The sequence below is a fragment of the Lycium ferocissimum genome, chromosome 3, assembly GCF_029784015.1.
Source record: "Lycium ferocissimum isolate CSIRO_LF1 chromosome 3, AGI_CSIRO_Lferr_CH_V1, whole genome shotgun sequence".
Lineage (NCBI taxonomy): Eukaryota > Viridiplantae > Streptophyta > Magnoliopsida > Solanales > Solanaceae > Lycium > Lycium ferocissimum.
The window spans coordinates 16,425,743-16,440,861 of record NC_081344.1 but is presented as its reverse complement, the minus strand read 5'-3'; the positions used below and the strand labels follow the sequence as shown (position 1 = coordinate 16,440,861).

General features: G+C 33.7%; 2 protein-coding genes across 3 annotated transcripts; both read left to right on the top strand.

Moving 5' to 3' along the window:
• Positions 1 to 5,799: 5,799 nt before the first annotated feature.
• Positions 5,800 to 12,061, top strand: LOC132049894 (probable magnesium transporter NIPA6). 2 transcript variants are annotated; one of them, XM_059440867.1, is made up of 9 exons: positions 5,808 to 6,700; positions 8,844 to 8,900; positions 9,010 to 9,100; positions 9,193 to 9,353; positions 9,473 to 9,600; positions 9,746 to 9,883; positions 10,819 to 10,911; positions 11,009 to 11,126; positions 11,609 to 12,061. In XM_059440867.1, exons 1-9 carry the CDS (start codon positions 6,577 to 6,579, stop codon positions 11,719 to 11,721), a joined length of 1,023 nt encoding a protein of 340 aa, XP_059296850.1. In that variant the 5' UTR covers positions 5,808 to 6,576; the 3' UTR covers positions 11,722 to 12,061. The 2 variants fall into 2 exon arrangements, with proteins under 2 accessions (XP_059296851.1, XP_059296850.1); XM_059440868.1 differs by lacking the exons at positions 10,819 to 10,911; positions 11,009 to 11,126; positions 11,609 to 12,061 and adding an exon at positions 10,324 to 10,802 and having other exon boundaries at positions 5,800 to 6,700.
• A 2,332-nt stretch (positions 12,062 to 14,393) lies between these two features.
• On the top strand, positions 14,394 to 15,113 carry LOC132049895 (dirigent protein 22-like). The gene has a single exon (XM_059440869.1). The coding sequence runs from the start codon at positions 14,420 to 14,422 to the stop codon at positions 14,996 to 14,998; it is 579 nt and encodes a 192-aa protein (XP_059296852.1). The 5' UTR covers positions 14,394 to 14,419; the 3' UTR covers positions 14,999 to 15,113.
• Positions 15,114 to 15,119: the final 6 nt, after the last annotated feature.

The following is a 15,119-nucleotide window of genomic DNA, read 5'->3' as shown; positions in this document are numbered from 1 at the left end:
GGGACTGACTAGAGTACAACATCAGCTTCTCAATTCCAAGTTAGGTGTCTTAAACATCTTTAGAGCACCTAACTTGAGGGGGAGTGTTGAGGAAAATAGTAGTTAGAAGCTTAAGTGCAATTCTGTAAATATGCACTTTCCATTTATTAGTTAAAAGTTAGTTAATGAAGTTAAGTAAGGTAGTTAGTTGGTTAACCTCCTCTCTTATTGGTTGATGGAAGCTAATCCGTGTGTATATATATGAGTGTATCTCATATCATTTATAAGCTTAATTACAAGATTTACATTGATTGAATAATACTCTCTCATCTTCCTCAAGTGCTTCTTCTTCTTCTTCCTCCTACTTTCTTCATTTCTTGTTCTTTCTAGTTTCTTGATTGAACTCATGCATGGAGTTCTAAATCATTTCAAATGTTACTTCCCAGATTACGATAATTAAAGTTGAATGATATTCGTGAGTTTGTAATGACACATTCACGGAAATCTTGTAATATTTCTGAAAATTTGTATAAGAGTGATGTTGATATAATGAATTTTGTAAAAAGTCTTGTTGTTGAGTCGATATTGTTTGATAATCGTAATAATTTAGAGTTGAGCGATCTTTTATCCGGCTATTATTGACGCATAAGCTTGTTGTTCTTATCCTTGGGGCAATGTGTGTTTTGAAAAGCTCATATCCTTATTGAAAATTCAACTTTTCAAAGTTGTCAGAAATAATTCGAGTTCGGATATTATGTGCATGATTTTCATTTGTATTTGATTCGATGATCTCTTCCCTGATCCTGGTAAAAATTTTGAAAAGAGCAAAAACAAAAATGTCTCCAAGATGTTAAATTATTCAGACATGGGGAATCCTACGTATCATAACCTCATGAATATTTACTTTGCGAACTATGGGGAATTTTACGTATCATAACATTATCGTACCGTAGAGTTCAAGATTCTCATCATGCTCGCATTCATAAGCCTTATCAGGACAATTTCTTTCATAATGTCTGAATCAACAGTATAATAATTACCCACTCTAGCACGAGTATTTCAGGGTAACATGAACCGCTATAGGTCACAAACACTTCTTAGAAATCTAAGGTTAACTCCCAAAACATTTTCTCAAGAATTCTTCCTTTGACCCCTTAGGTCTAATTCTATTTCTAAAGCATTTTTGAAAACCACTTAGTTCGTGTTTAAATTCTTTACAATGAAATAGTAAATTCTCAAACAATATGATATCAAACATAATATAATATAAAAAGTCTCTTGAAATCTAGCACTTGCTTTTCTGACTAACATGAAGTTAAACATGTAAAGATATGATTGAGAAGCAATTTGATAGAACACTTTAGAAATCATATATTCTGTGATATTCAGAACATGAAAACGAAGGGAAATTCTTTCATGGATAATGAGCTCATCCCCTCCAATTAAACTCAAATTAACGTTTTTGAAACATTTTATCGAACGTCTAGAGGACATGTCTAGATAACTTTAATAAGAACAAGTCTCAACTCACCTCAAATTCTTCTATCAAACCAAGCGTAAGCTCCAATCCAAGTAATCACGTCAATGCTCCAAATTCTATATTATTAATATCAAGCATTACAATTTCAACTCAAGGGAACTCAACAACCCAATTCAAGTTCAACTTTTTGGTTAAAAGTACTAAATTTCCCATTCTAATTCTTTCATCTCACTTTACTTCCGGTTTCTTAACTAGATTTGAAAACTCTAATCATTAATGTATTTGAAATCAACTTGCATTCTTGCGCTTGGTCGCGTATCTTGCTACCGTTGGTTGCATTACGTATGGTGTGCTATGTTTTTGCGTTTGAACGCAAATCTGCGCTACATTCCTGGAAACACTATATAACTCCAAATGACAAATGGTCTGAAGCGTTTGGGACAAAAATTCGACTGCTATTACTTTACAATAGAATCCATGTTCTTACACCCTCGTGTGGGTCTCATGTACCTCGAATTCAATTAAATAACTTTATTTACGCCAGAATTAGCCTGAATTAGATTTAAAAACTTATGGGACTTTATACTAGTTGATCAAATTGTTTCACCCACACAAACTATACCATATTCAGACTTGTTGAAAGATTTCAGGTTTCTTCTTGTTGTCATGGAGTGTTCTCTTTTGTAACACACCTATAGAGAGGCAAATATGATCACTGACTCGCTGGCTCATATTGGGAAATAAAGAATAATGCTTGGATTAGAATTGGAGACTATTTTGGAACTTCACGCCTTTACATGCTTTATTTAAATTTCGCATATGAAACTAAATCAACGAGATTACTTCTTTTGGGTATTGAATTGCCTTATTTTCATATAGTTTTTTTAATTTTTTTTTTTAATTAAATAGGTAATAGGGGAAGGGGATTACGTGGGGATTCGAACCCTCACTAACAAAGTGAAATTTCAGATAGCCAACCAACTGAGATACTAGATCCCTACCCTTATTTTCCCATAGTACTTTCAATAAAATACACTTTATTCAGTCAAATAAAAGAACGATCCCTCCGATGGCTTTCAATCTTCTTATTTGGCCAGCCACGCGCTTATTACATGATTAAGCTCTTTCTTCCTTAGCTGGCTTTTTAATACCAAAAATGAAGAGTGAAAAGTGCCAAGTGGCTCACATACACTTCCTGATTTCTTTAAATTCTTAATTTAAAAGGTTAGTATAAAAATTGAGAAACCGATTGTTGAATGGAAAAGAAGTATACAATAAGAACGTATGGCCGAAAAGTTCAAAAGAGGTTTTGGTTTCTATTAGTTGAATTGTTCAAATGCAAAAATTTAATTGTTAAGTGATACTAATTCTTGTCCAAATTATTTATCTCCATTTTTTAGTCCCTTAAGAGAGAGATTAACCTTAATCATAAGGATATTTATCTATACTACTCTTTATCTTTTCTTAAATGTCTCATTTAATTAACATTTTCATATTTAATTGATACTTCACAGGCCAATTGAAAAAACAAAGATAGATTTGGAAAGAGAACTCATAATGAATTCTTATTTGTGTAAAAACAACAAAAAATTTGAACCAGATTTAGTAGGCATTTGACATAGATTTAGTTGAAACTTACTAAAAAGAGTTCTCAAAGTTAAAGTTGTAAAATAGTATTTGAAAACTAAAATTGTATTTGGACTTGTATAATTTGGGAAAAAAATAAATTAAAAGTTGAAGTCTTTAAAATCTAACCAAAAAATTATTTCAATGTGTATAATCAAATAATCTTTTGAAAATATCTTTTGGAAAAACGAAATAGTTTCCATGTCCAAACGGCCATGGGACCTACAGTTTGCCAAAATATTACTCCTCAGTTTGCTTATTAAGAAAAACAATAAATATAAAGTATCATTACTAAGTTGTCATATTTATTACTATGCTTTTTGAGAATTGAGCACTATTAGAAAGAAATAATTTTTTGACATAAGGGTATAATTGGAAATAATTACTAATTATTGTTTTGAATTCCTCAGCTACAATTATTTTGGGATAGCAAACGACACTTATTTTGAGACGGAGGGGATATAATTATTTGGGATCCGAAGGAATATATTGAAAGAATATTCATAACGACTAACCTTTTCTTCTCTTTTTTTCAACCTAACGACTGACCCATGATGTGAATCTTAAGTCGCGTAATTAAGACAATAATAATGATTACTTTCTCCGATCTAAAATAATTGAGATTTTAAGTTTGGGCACATGAATTAAGGAATGCACTAAATCCCAAATTAAGAGCAGGTTTGACTAAAATATCATTAATTATGATTTTCTTTTCTTTTTAGGTTGACATAATTATTATGGGAAGAGGCTCCCTCCAGTAGGCTTTGTGTCCAGTTTGTCCAGTGGAGTCCTAATCTACTTACACCTGTACACAATTAAATCTAAGGGTCAAAATATGCTTAACTAATTTACCTCATAAATCAGGGTTAAACAAGAGTTCTGTATTTTATTCTTTCCTTATTGGCAGCATATTTGTAGGCCAAAATATTGCTGCGATTAGTTAGCTTTTTCCTTTTTCTGTGCGAAAAATGCTCTTTTTATTTTTATTTTAATTATTTTCATGGTTTTTTGTTTAATTATGGTCATTGTTCAAGTCAAGTCTCCAGAAAATGATAAATTTCCACCTCCAAATCCCAAGCTCGTTCAAATTTAATATTCTCGCCGTCTTAAAATACTTGTCACGTTTTGTCTTTCGAGAGTCACAACTATATGAACTTTGACTAACATTTTAAGATGTATATTTTCATCATATTGATATGAAAAAAATTATAACTTGTAATACTTTAAGTATAGTTTTTGAATATATAAATTTTAATTTTAAAATTTTAAATTAATCTAATACAATAGTTAAACTAAGAGTACAGCAAAATTTTCCAATCTTTTTCCCGAAAGAAGTACCCACAACAATATTTTCGGATGTTTCATCTTGCCATACAGAACCCTTAGTAACTTTAATCATAACTTAAATTTTGGAGGTGTCTAGATGATCATTTTGTAAGTTGGAGTATTTAACTGACAAAGTAGAGACAAGTTGAGGTGCCTACTTATGTACACCCAAAATTGAAGGACATATACTTACCAGCCGATGCCAAATTTAAGGGTCTATTTATGTATTATGCCCTTCCTTTACGACTTTCAATAAGATATACTTTATTTTCAGTCAAATAAAAGAAAGATCTCTCCGATGGCTTTCAATCTTGTTATTGGTCACACGCTTATTACATGATTTAAGCCCTTTCTTCCTTGGCTGGCTTCTTAAGACCAAAAATGAAGGGTGAGAAGTGACAAGTGGCTCACATAAACTTCCTGATTTCTTTAAACTCTTAATTTAAAAGATTTAGTATAAAAATTGGGAAATCGATTGTTCAATGGAAAAGAAGTACAGGAAAATAAGAACATATTGGCCGAAAAGGTCAAAAGAGTTTTTGGTTTCTATTAGTTGAATTGTTCAAATACAAAAATTTAATTGTTAAGTGATACTATCTCGTCCAAATTATTTGTCTTCAAATGTTTTTGGATATCCCTTAAGAGAGGCATTAACGTTAATCATAAGGGTATTGTCTATACTACTCTTTGTTTCATCATAAATATTTTTATACTTAATTTTCACTTCACTAATTTAAAAGGTAAAGATAAAACTTGGAAAGAGAAGTCATAATAAATTCTTATTTGTGTAAAACAACAAATAATTTGAACCAGATTTTGTAGGCATTTTGATATAGATTTAGTCGAAATTTGCTAAAAAGAGTCTTTGAAGTTGAAAAATAATATTTGAAAATTAAAATTGTAGTTAGACTTGTATTTCACTTGAAAAAAAAAATAGAAATTGAAGTCTTTATAGAACCAAAAAATTATTTCAATGTATAGTCAAATAATCTTTTGGAAAAAAAGGAAAAAGTTTCCATGTCCAAACGGCAGTTTGCCAAAATATTAATATTTGGGATCTGAAGGAGCATATTCATAACGCTTTTCCTTTTCAATATAACGACTAACCCATGATGCGAATATTCAGCCGCGGGGGCGTAGCCAAGGGGTTCATCCGAACCCCCTCGACAGAAAATTACAGTGTATATTAAAGGTTAAAATTATTTTTTATGTATATATTGTAGACGTTGAACCCCCTGGCTTCTTTATATTTTTGAATTCCCTTATTGAAAATCCTGACTCCACCACTGTTCAATCGCGTAATTAAGACAATACTAAAGATTACTATATTCTACTATGATTAAACAAACTAAAGAAAAACCAAAGGAGACAAGTTTGAAGTTTGAACATTACACAACGTGAATAGGACAAGTGGCCCCAAGTCAGAAGACAAATTTGGGTTTTTGGTTGGTCAGGTCAGTAGGTCCCTTTCGTGGTCGTTAACCATGATCTCTCAATTCCTCAATTTCTCCAGTTTCAACTAGTGTCCCCAACATCATCGTCATCGTCACAGTGAATCAACCAATCCATAATAACGAAGCTTCCCACAATAACGCGACAACAACGACTTTTAGTCGTAGATTCAATAGGGGAGGGACCATTTTCTATAATCAATTTTTTCAGATCTCCCTCTCCTAAACCCCTACATTACTAGTGGAACGACTCTATTACATAAGTTAATTCCTAGTAATTTTTATCTTACGTCATGAGATAAGTACACAGTTATTATTGTATCGATCTTTAATAGCGGGTCAATTCTACTCCTGTTCTATGTATTTATATACAGATTTAAAAAGATCTATATATACAAGCAATAGATTGGACAAGCTCGGTATCCATTGACTTTCAAATCCTCAATTACTATAGCTTTGAAATTGGCTCGTGGATTGTGATTTGTTCCAGTTTGTCTTTTTCTGAGGTGATAATTGAGCTTCTTTTTTTTTTTTTTTTGTTTCAAGTCTGTTTGGCGGGAAACTGGATTTGTCCTCATCTTAGATTTTGTAATTTTGAATTACTGGGCCATTGTTTTTTATAATAAGGTCTTTATCGTGATCCCTTTTTGGGGACTCTACGCATTTGACCTTGTATTATATGCTTAAGAAGTAAGGAAAAGATAGAAGAAGAGGATGACGATTTCGGACAATAGCAGAGGGTTAATTCTGGCAATATCATCAAGCTTGTTTATTGGAACAAGCTTTATCTTGAAGAAGAAAGGTCTCAAGCGTGCTGCTGCTGCTGGCAATCGAGCAGGTTTGGAAATCTTTCTCTCAATTGAATTACTACATTTGACATTTCCTTTTTGTTGAGAAATTGTTAAATAGAAGCCTTCTGTTTAAGATTTGAAGGTTTAGGATTAGTATAGAAGGTTAGTAGGTAGTTGAGTTTTGTCGCGCTGTGTGTGAGCGGGGTGGGGGTGCTGGCCTTTCCATCTCCTCTTCTCCTTTTCTTAGTAGTTTTCTTTTGGTACCGTGCAGACCATTATCTTTATGTGTGTATTACTCTGTGTTGCTCCATTTGTCCTGTATCTTGATATTTTGTTGTCTTATTTTTCATGCAATCCTGCATTGACTATGTTTCTTCTGAGCCGAGGGTATATTTGGAAACAACCTCTCTACCCCGCAAAGGTAGAGGTAAGGTCTGTGTACAACCTACCCTCCCAGTATGTTGTTGTTGTTGTAAGCCTTCTGCTTCTCACTTATAGAGTTCACAATGTAAATCGTTCAGATAGAGAGTTTTGTGGCAATAAATATATGTATAGGAAACTTAGTTGCGTGAGTATGCTCTAGAGAAGGAACTATATGAGGAAATTATGAAGAAATAGCACAATTTGCTCTTTAAATTGGCTGGTATTTAATTTGCGCTCTAATAATCATACTTATGCCTAGCAGGGCATAAGTTCTTTAAGGGCGCGGGGCATAGCTTGTGGGATATTATGATGCGAAAATATAAACTTATGCCACGCGAAAAAATTGTTTTGTCTTGAGGGGAAAAAAATAAAGACCAGCACAAAATCGGGGCAAAAGTGCAAATGACCCGGTAATTTTGCTTGTCCTACTTCCAAGATTATTAGACTGTTATCTCTAATGGAGTATCTTTTATACCATCTTTGAAATAGTGGGTTGCTCCTCTTTACCTGTGGAGATAGGTGTAATGGCTGAATCACATTTAGAATTCTGTTTCTTTTTTGCTATATTCTGTTTATTATCTTAATTACTGTTGTAAAGGGCTTATTAAGATACTTTGAAACTTCAATCTTAACAATCTGATATCTAGATGAGGTTCTCGGGCTCAGTTTTAGTAGTCAATTTGACGAAAAGGTTTATGTTGAGAAATTTTATTGGATTGCCAATTTCAAGTTATGGCATCTTAAGATCTGCCGAGGATTTGATAGACATTCACACTGAAGATACAGTTGAACAATGAATTTGAAATGAATGACTTTGGGAGTAGTTAAGAATTTTTTTTTCCATGGACATCAAGAGAGATTGATAAGTTAGGAAGCTATTGTTGACATATAAAAATTATTCGGCAAAGCCTAGAGGTTTATACTGAAAGATGCTAAACCTGTGAATACTCCTCTTTTTGCACATTTCAAAATTCAAAGTATCAACTGCTTAGTCATGAGCAAGATGAAGAAGAAAGATATATATGGTGGGGGTTCCATGTTCCAATATTGTTTCTATTATCATATGGAAAATTAACAAAATGTTAGTATATAAACTTATGGTTTGTCCATGTAAAGCGCATTAATAGGTTGTGTAGCTGTGAAGTGCATTCTTTGATATTCGTGTGGAAGTTTAGATATATGTGTGAAGTTGGGGATAAATATTAGTAATACTTTTGTTGGTTTTGTGGACTCTGATTATGCCAGAGATTTTGATAAAAAAGATCACTCACAGGCTATCAGTTTTGTATTGGCAGTTGTGTTGGTTGCTGGAAGGCACCATTACAACATCTTGTAACATAATCTACTATGGGGATATATATATATATGGCTATGGCCGAGGCGATTAAAGAAGTTTTGTGGTGAAAGGGTTTGTTTGACGAGCTTAGTCCATGTCAGGTGTGATTACTATTTATTGCGATTGAGTTGGGAACAGTTAAAATATAAAATACTTCGGTCTTCTGCTTTATTTCTAAAAAAATTGTTGTTGAAATTTCTTCTGTTCTCTTGATACATCAATTCTATCGATTTTTAAAAGTAAAACTGCAAAGTGTTAATTATTAGTTATTTTCAGTTGTTCTGAGGCCTTTTAGCCACATTGTCCTTGTCTAATTTATCACTCATGGCCCAAAACCAATTAAAATCTGTAACAGAAGATGATTTTGTCCTCATCACATACTGTGCCAACTTCAGTTCACTCACTTAAACTGTTATTCTGATATTCTGCAGGAGTTGGAGGCTATGCTTATTTGCTTGAACCACTTTGGTGGACAGGCATGATAACAAGTGAGTAGATCATGAGTTGTCTCCCTACCTTAACCCCCTTTCGGGTAAAGGAATGTATTGGTATTGTGTGGTTTGGATTTCGATTAAAATTTTGGATTTGGATATGCAGTGATCGTTGGGGAGGTGGCCAATTTTGTGGCTTATATTTATGCTCCAGCAGTTCTGGTGACCCCTCTTGGTGTTTTGAGTATAATTATCAGGTATGATTTTGAAGTTTATGGACTGTTTTTAAGCTCTAATAATGAACCATAAGTGGCGTTTGCAAAACTGACCTTGGTGAATTTTTGAATAGTGCTGTTTTGGCACACTTCATGTTGAAAGAACGATTGCAAAGATTAGGTGTACTAGGATGCGTTTCATGCATCGTAGGCTCAGTGGTTATTGTTATCCATGCACCTCAGGAGCATATGCCAGCTTCTTTGGAAGAAATCTGGATTTTGGCAACTCAACCAGGTTTGAATTTTGTGTTTTTAGCATACATGCTGTTCTGTTTATCATGCCATAGGTTAGAGAAACCTCATCACACTTGTAGAAGTTATTACTGATTTCATCCTTACTGCCTCTTTCTGCAGCATTTTTGGTTTATGTAGCTGCAACTTTGTCGGTGGTGCTAGCTTTGATTTTGTATTTTGAGCCTCTCTATGGGCAGACAAATATACTGGTTTATTTGGGAATCTGTTCCTTAATGGGTTCATTCACGGTAATTTTTTTCCTTCTAAGCTACTATTCTTAGCTGCAATCTGGACACCAAACTGTTTCTGGATTATGATGCGTTTTGCACATATCAACAGCTTGCTACCTTGTCCAGAGATTGGTTGCTGTAGTTTTTTCATGGTCTTTTGCAGATTGTCAGCATAAAGGCTATTGGAATTGCAATAAAACTTACTTTGGAAGGAATTAGTCAAGTTGCTTATCCTCAGACATGGTTTTTTCTTACTGTTGCAGTGATATGCGTCATCACACAGCTGAATTACCTTAATAAGGTAATACTTTATCTATTGAGCGGAATGGATACAAGGGATTCGAGAAGCCGACCCCAACTAATTTGTGATTGATTCGTTCCTAATTGATGTAGTCTTATCAACCTAGCAAATCTTTACTTGGCCATATCCGAGAGTAGTTTAGATCATACATCTATGTGCATATTTGGTATCATCATTGTGATTTAGATAGTAAAGTAGTTATTCAGCTTTATGCTCTCCTTTTATTGGTGGTAATTATTGCATAGGTTGTCTTGGAATTTTCATATAAACTAAAGTAGTTATTCAGCTTTATGCTCTCCTTTTATTGGTGGTAATTATTGCATAGGTTGTCTTGGAATTTTCATATAAACTTGATAATAAGAATTGATCCCAACTATGCTAGAATGTTCTCCAAAATTGCTGACTTTGTTTATGTTTCTTTTCATGTTTTTGTAATTCAGAAATATAAATCAGCTAAAGAATTTTACTGATGAACCTCTTAGATGCCAATGAATAGTTTAATGTGCAACCTGAGCAGTCCTCTAGGAATGCCCGTTCTCATGCTAAGTTGAGAAACCAGGTACCACAGTTCAGTTCATTGAGTCACTTATTGGTCTTTTTTGAATGTTTGATTACCGAGCAGCATAATTTTGATATCGCAAACAAGTAGTTTTGTTTCGTATCTAGCAAAATTGATTTTCTGCGAACATTCTAGTTTGTTGCTTGTCGTTGATTTTCCTAATTAGATGAATCAGGGATGCATAGTTGATTGATTCAAAATAACCTTTGAGGTGTTGCTGGATGATTAGAAGAATAGTTAATTTGAAGTTCGTACTACTAACTATAGATGCCTAATTTTGTTTTGGAGTTCACAACAGTATGATTGTTATGGGTAATTCAAGGTGGTTCTCTTGGAGTGTTTAAAGCATCTCTAATATATATACATCATTTCGTAGGCATTGGATACATTCAACACTGCAATTGTTTCTCCAATATATTATGTAATGTTCACCACCATGACCATCGTCGCAAGTGCAATAATGTTCAAGGTATTCTGTCAGTTGAAGCTCTTTTTCGTTATGGTCTTCTATGAATATGATACAGGGTATTATGAATATTTATCTGCATTATCATCTTTCTTCACAGGACTGGGCAGGACAAAGTGCCAGCGACATAGTTTCTGAGCTATGTGGATTTATAACCGTACTTTCAGGAACAATCATGCTCCATGTCACTAGAGAACAGGAACCAGTTACTGCGCCAGGTATGGATAAGACTAAAGTTTACTGGAAGCTCTAAGCCTCGCATATTGATATATGTTCATTCTTGATACTGTGCTGTCTATTATCTACACCAAGGATGGCATCGGATCTTTCTTGTTGCTTTCCTTTAGAAAGCTGATGTTGAACTACGCGTGATTACTGCTACTTTTGGGTTCCCTTGCAGTACGATTGCTTCATCACCAGGGATAATATATTCTACAGTTATATTATTTGACATATTGACATTCTTGCTAACTATATCATTTGGGACGATCATCAAGCCTCTTGAACACGTTTTTGACAGAAACATACATGTGTTTCTTCTGATATTATATTACCATGGTGGAAGTTGAAATATGAATATTTCGTATCTAGATGTGCATCTCTGGAAACTACTACGCTACAAGCCCAAAAGGAGTCTGTAATATCTCTTTCTGCTAGCACTGATATTTTTCTACTCTTAATGTTGAATTGGTTTATGCAGGAACTGTAACATGGTACGACAGGCAACACATAAAGTCTATAGAGGATGGACATTACATCCTGTTGCATGATTCAGAATACTTAGACTCGTATAGTGTCTTGGCGAAGAATTAGAGAAGTTGTTTGCAGACTGGAAATTCTACTCAGAGCTGATACTTGATTTGTGCATTGGAGGGAATGGGCATTTTTGCTTAAGCTGATTGCTCTTGAGCTTTACGTCTTCCTGAAAATTTCTTCCTATGTGCACAATTCTGGGAAAGGCTAGAGGGCGAGGCCACCTCGTATTTGAAACTTGGTCGTGATTTTCTGAAGATTTCTTGACCAAGATGGGGGATACATCTGAACATGGTTTTCTTGCAAATCTCTTATTGCTGTCGGGGTTTGTACATAAATGGCTTCTTTTTATGTTGTAACATATTATTCATTAATTTATCAGAATGAGATATACCAAGCATATATTGTTCTGAATTCTACATGGCATAACTAACTCTAATACATATTTATATATGGTAAAATAATTACTTCTTGCTGTTTGTATAATGACTCTCTCACTCCTCCTCCTCTCTTAGACTCTCTCTCTCTGTCTCTCTCTCTAACGTTTGCTCTCTCTCTCTCTAAAATACTATTAGTTTTTTCACAAAATTTAATTTAAACAATCTTTCAGTCAGCTTCAAAGAAAAAAAACATCTCATTTTTCGATTCCAAATTTGCATCGCCACTGTTGATTCAGGTACTTTCTTTCAGATCTACCATGAATTTAAATTCAGAACACAGTTTTGTTATTTTTCTTCCTTTGGATAATGTAAATCCTGATTTTTTTAATGTGATAATGAAAGATCAAGTTGGAACTAATCAAAGGCGAAATATATAGATGGTTACTTTAAGTTGTAGGCCATTTTATTCGTATACGAAATGTAACAATTGACAAAATTTAAACCCCAAAGTGTAGTCAGATAAATACCCCAAGGGATGGTAAATGGTCTTCTTGCTGTTTGTATAAATGATCAGATAGACAATAACAATAAGCCAATTGAATGACGAAGTTGCTTGAGGGTAGTCGAAAGTGCCATGATTCCAACGTCGACAATGGTGATTGAGAGAGCTTGAAGACGATTCTAGAGTAGGAAGTGCCATGATTCCAACGTCGACAATGGTGATTGAGAGAGCTTTTTATCCTGGATTTTTTTTTTTTTTTTGTAAAATCCAGTAAATTTTTTTTTGGAAAGGTTTTGAGTAACAAAATTTGCATATAATAATTAAATAAAAGGGTAATTAAGATATGTCACATAATAATATCCTCTAAAACTAGTTTCGTGACAAGCAAATCAAAAAAAGGATGGTGAATATAATATTTTAAATCATAAGAAAGGTATATATAATTAAGACAAATTTGAAGGGTCTGAAGTTATTCCTTAAATAATAAGCTATTGAGGACTATGGGAAGCTAATTGTTGAGCTCTCATCTTCCTCTATTTAGGTAGAACTAGAAGGTTTGAATTTGTCATGGTCATTTCTTACTTTCAGTTCTCTTTGTGGTTCCACTCCCATCTAAAATAATTTAGAAAAAATAGTGTATGATGTTCCTCATGCGATATTTTTTTAATCCTTGATTTATTAGTTCTTCTATTTTATTAATAAAGAAAAATATAAGAGTCGGAAGACTTATTGTAAAATTGAGCCGCGAAACTTCTCTAGACTGAGTTAAAAAAAGAAGTGCTTATGTCCCGATTTTGTATTGAACTAAAAGTAAGTTCTTATTTACCGACTAATTGTTGTTCAATTTTATCGGATCTAAAAGGGCCTTACGTCCCAACTTGTAATATTAAAATCTTGTCAACTCCAATAATTTCATGCTTTCTATTGGATTTGAGATGATTATTAACATAGCTTATTATTGGGGCAGGTAGATAAATTGAATATAAATGCTAACAACTACATTGGTCAAACACGTAAACCACACCAGACGTGCCCTTACGAATCACCCCACCAAATACCATCGCAGATAACAAATAAAGAAAAAGAACAACATATTAAATTAAAGCAACTAACCAAATCAAAGCTTAACTAGTTTAATCCTCTAGCTCTTTCCTGGTCTCTCCCATTCTAATGGATTATCTTCCATATTACATTGTTAAATTTTTAACTGAAATTAATATGAGAAATTAAATAGCCGCCTGGAACGTGCAGATTAATGTAATGCATATTTTAGGGTTTAGAGACAACACATATATACCTGAGCTGTATAGGCATCTTGGCAGGTGTTGGAACTACCTCCCCACTTTAAGCCACAAATGAAAATATTTAATCGTAGACAAAAAAGAAATAATACCGCTTGAAAGATATTCAAATACTAAAATAATACCGCTTGAAAGATGTTCAAATACTAAACAATCTTTAAATTGGATCAGTTATATGAATCATCCATTCTGCTCTATTGTAGCCTATTACAGTAATAATTTGTCCTTTAAGATAGCTAGAGATACTCGAAAACTAGAGGTTCTCTAAATTATTTATAGATAAAAATTCCTAACCATGTATACTAAAATAATGGAGTACCATGTAGTAATATTAACTAGTTGTCCTTTTTTATTTTCTTATTCCTTCTAATTCAGATTTGAGATGATTGCCTAAGTTAAATAGAAATTTAAAATTAAGTCAACTAACTAACAACTTATATATATTCTACTCCTGATGAAAAGGAGCAGAATATTTTTTAATTTTTTGGACAACCAACCTCTACTCACACACCCCATATAAATACTCATATATTTGTATCTACACTTAATGTACTCTTCCACAAATAAATTAAGAGATGGGAAAAACAAGCTTAGTTCTGTTGCTTTGTCTCATGATTATTGCTATGCCAATAGCTCAAGGGGTTGAATTAGGACCCAATGCTGTTGAAAATTGGTTCAAGAAGCTTCCCCATGCAAAACAAAAGGTCACCAAATTTCATTTCTATTTTCACGACATAGTAACAGGAAAAAATCCAACTGCAATTACAATAGCCCAGTCCAACATGACTGCCAAATCCCCAACTTTCTTTGGGTCTGTTGCAATGATTGACGACCCACTAACAGTTGGGCCAGAGCCCAATTCAACTATAATGGGCCGGGCCCAGGGGATGTATGGTTCAGCTGATCAAAATGAAGCTGGCCTTCTTATGACCATGAACTTTGTGTTCACAACTGGTAAGTACAATGGTAGCACACTTAGTGTTCTTGGCAGGAACCCTGTATTTAACCAGTATCGTGAGATGCCGATCGTTGGTGGTTCTGGAATATTCCGGTTGGCTCAGGGTATCGCCACCGCGAAGACGTATTGGTTTAATACAACCAGTGGGGATGCTATTGTTGAGTATAATGTTATGGTCCTGCATTATACACATTAATTTGAAGCTTTCCTTCCAGTTTCCTATGTTATTATATTCGATACTCCTATAGTTTTTTTTATACTTTTTGTATTAAGAATAAGGATGTGTGCACTGATCATTGAAATAAGACTTTATTTTT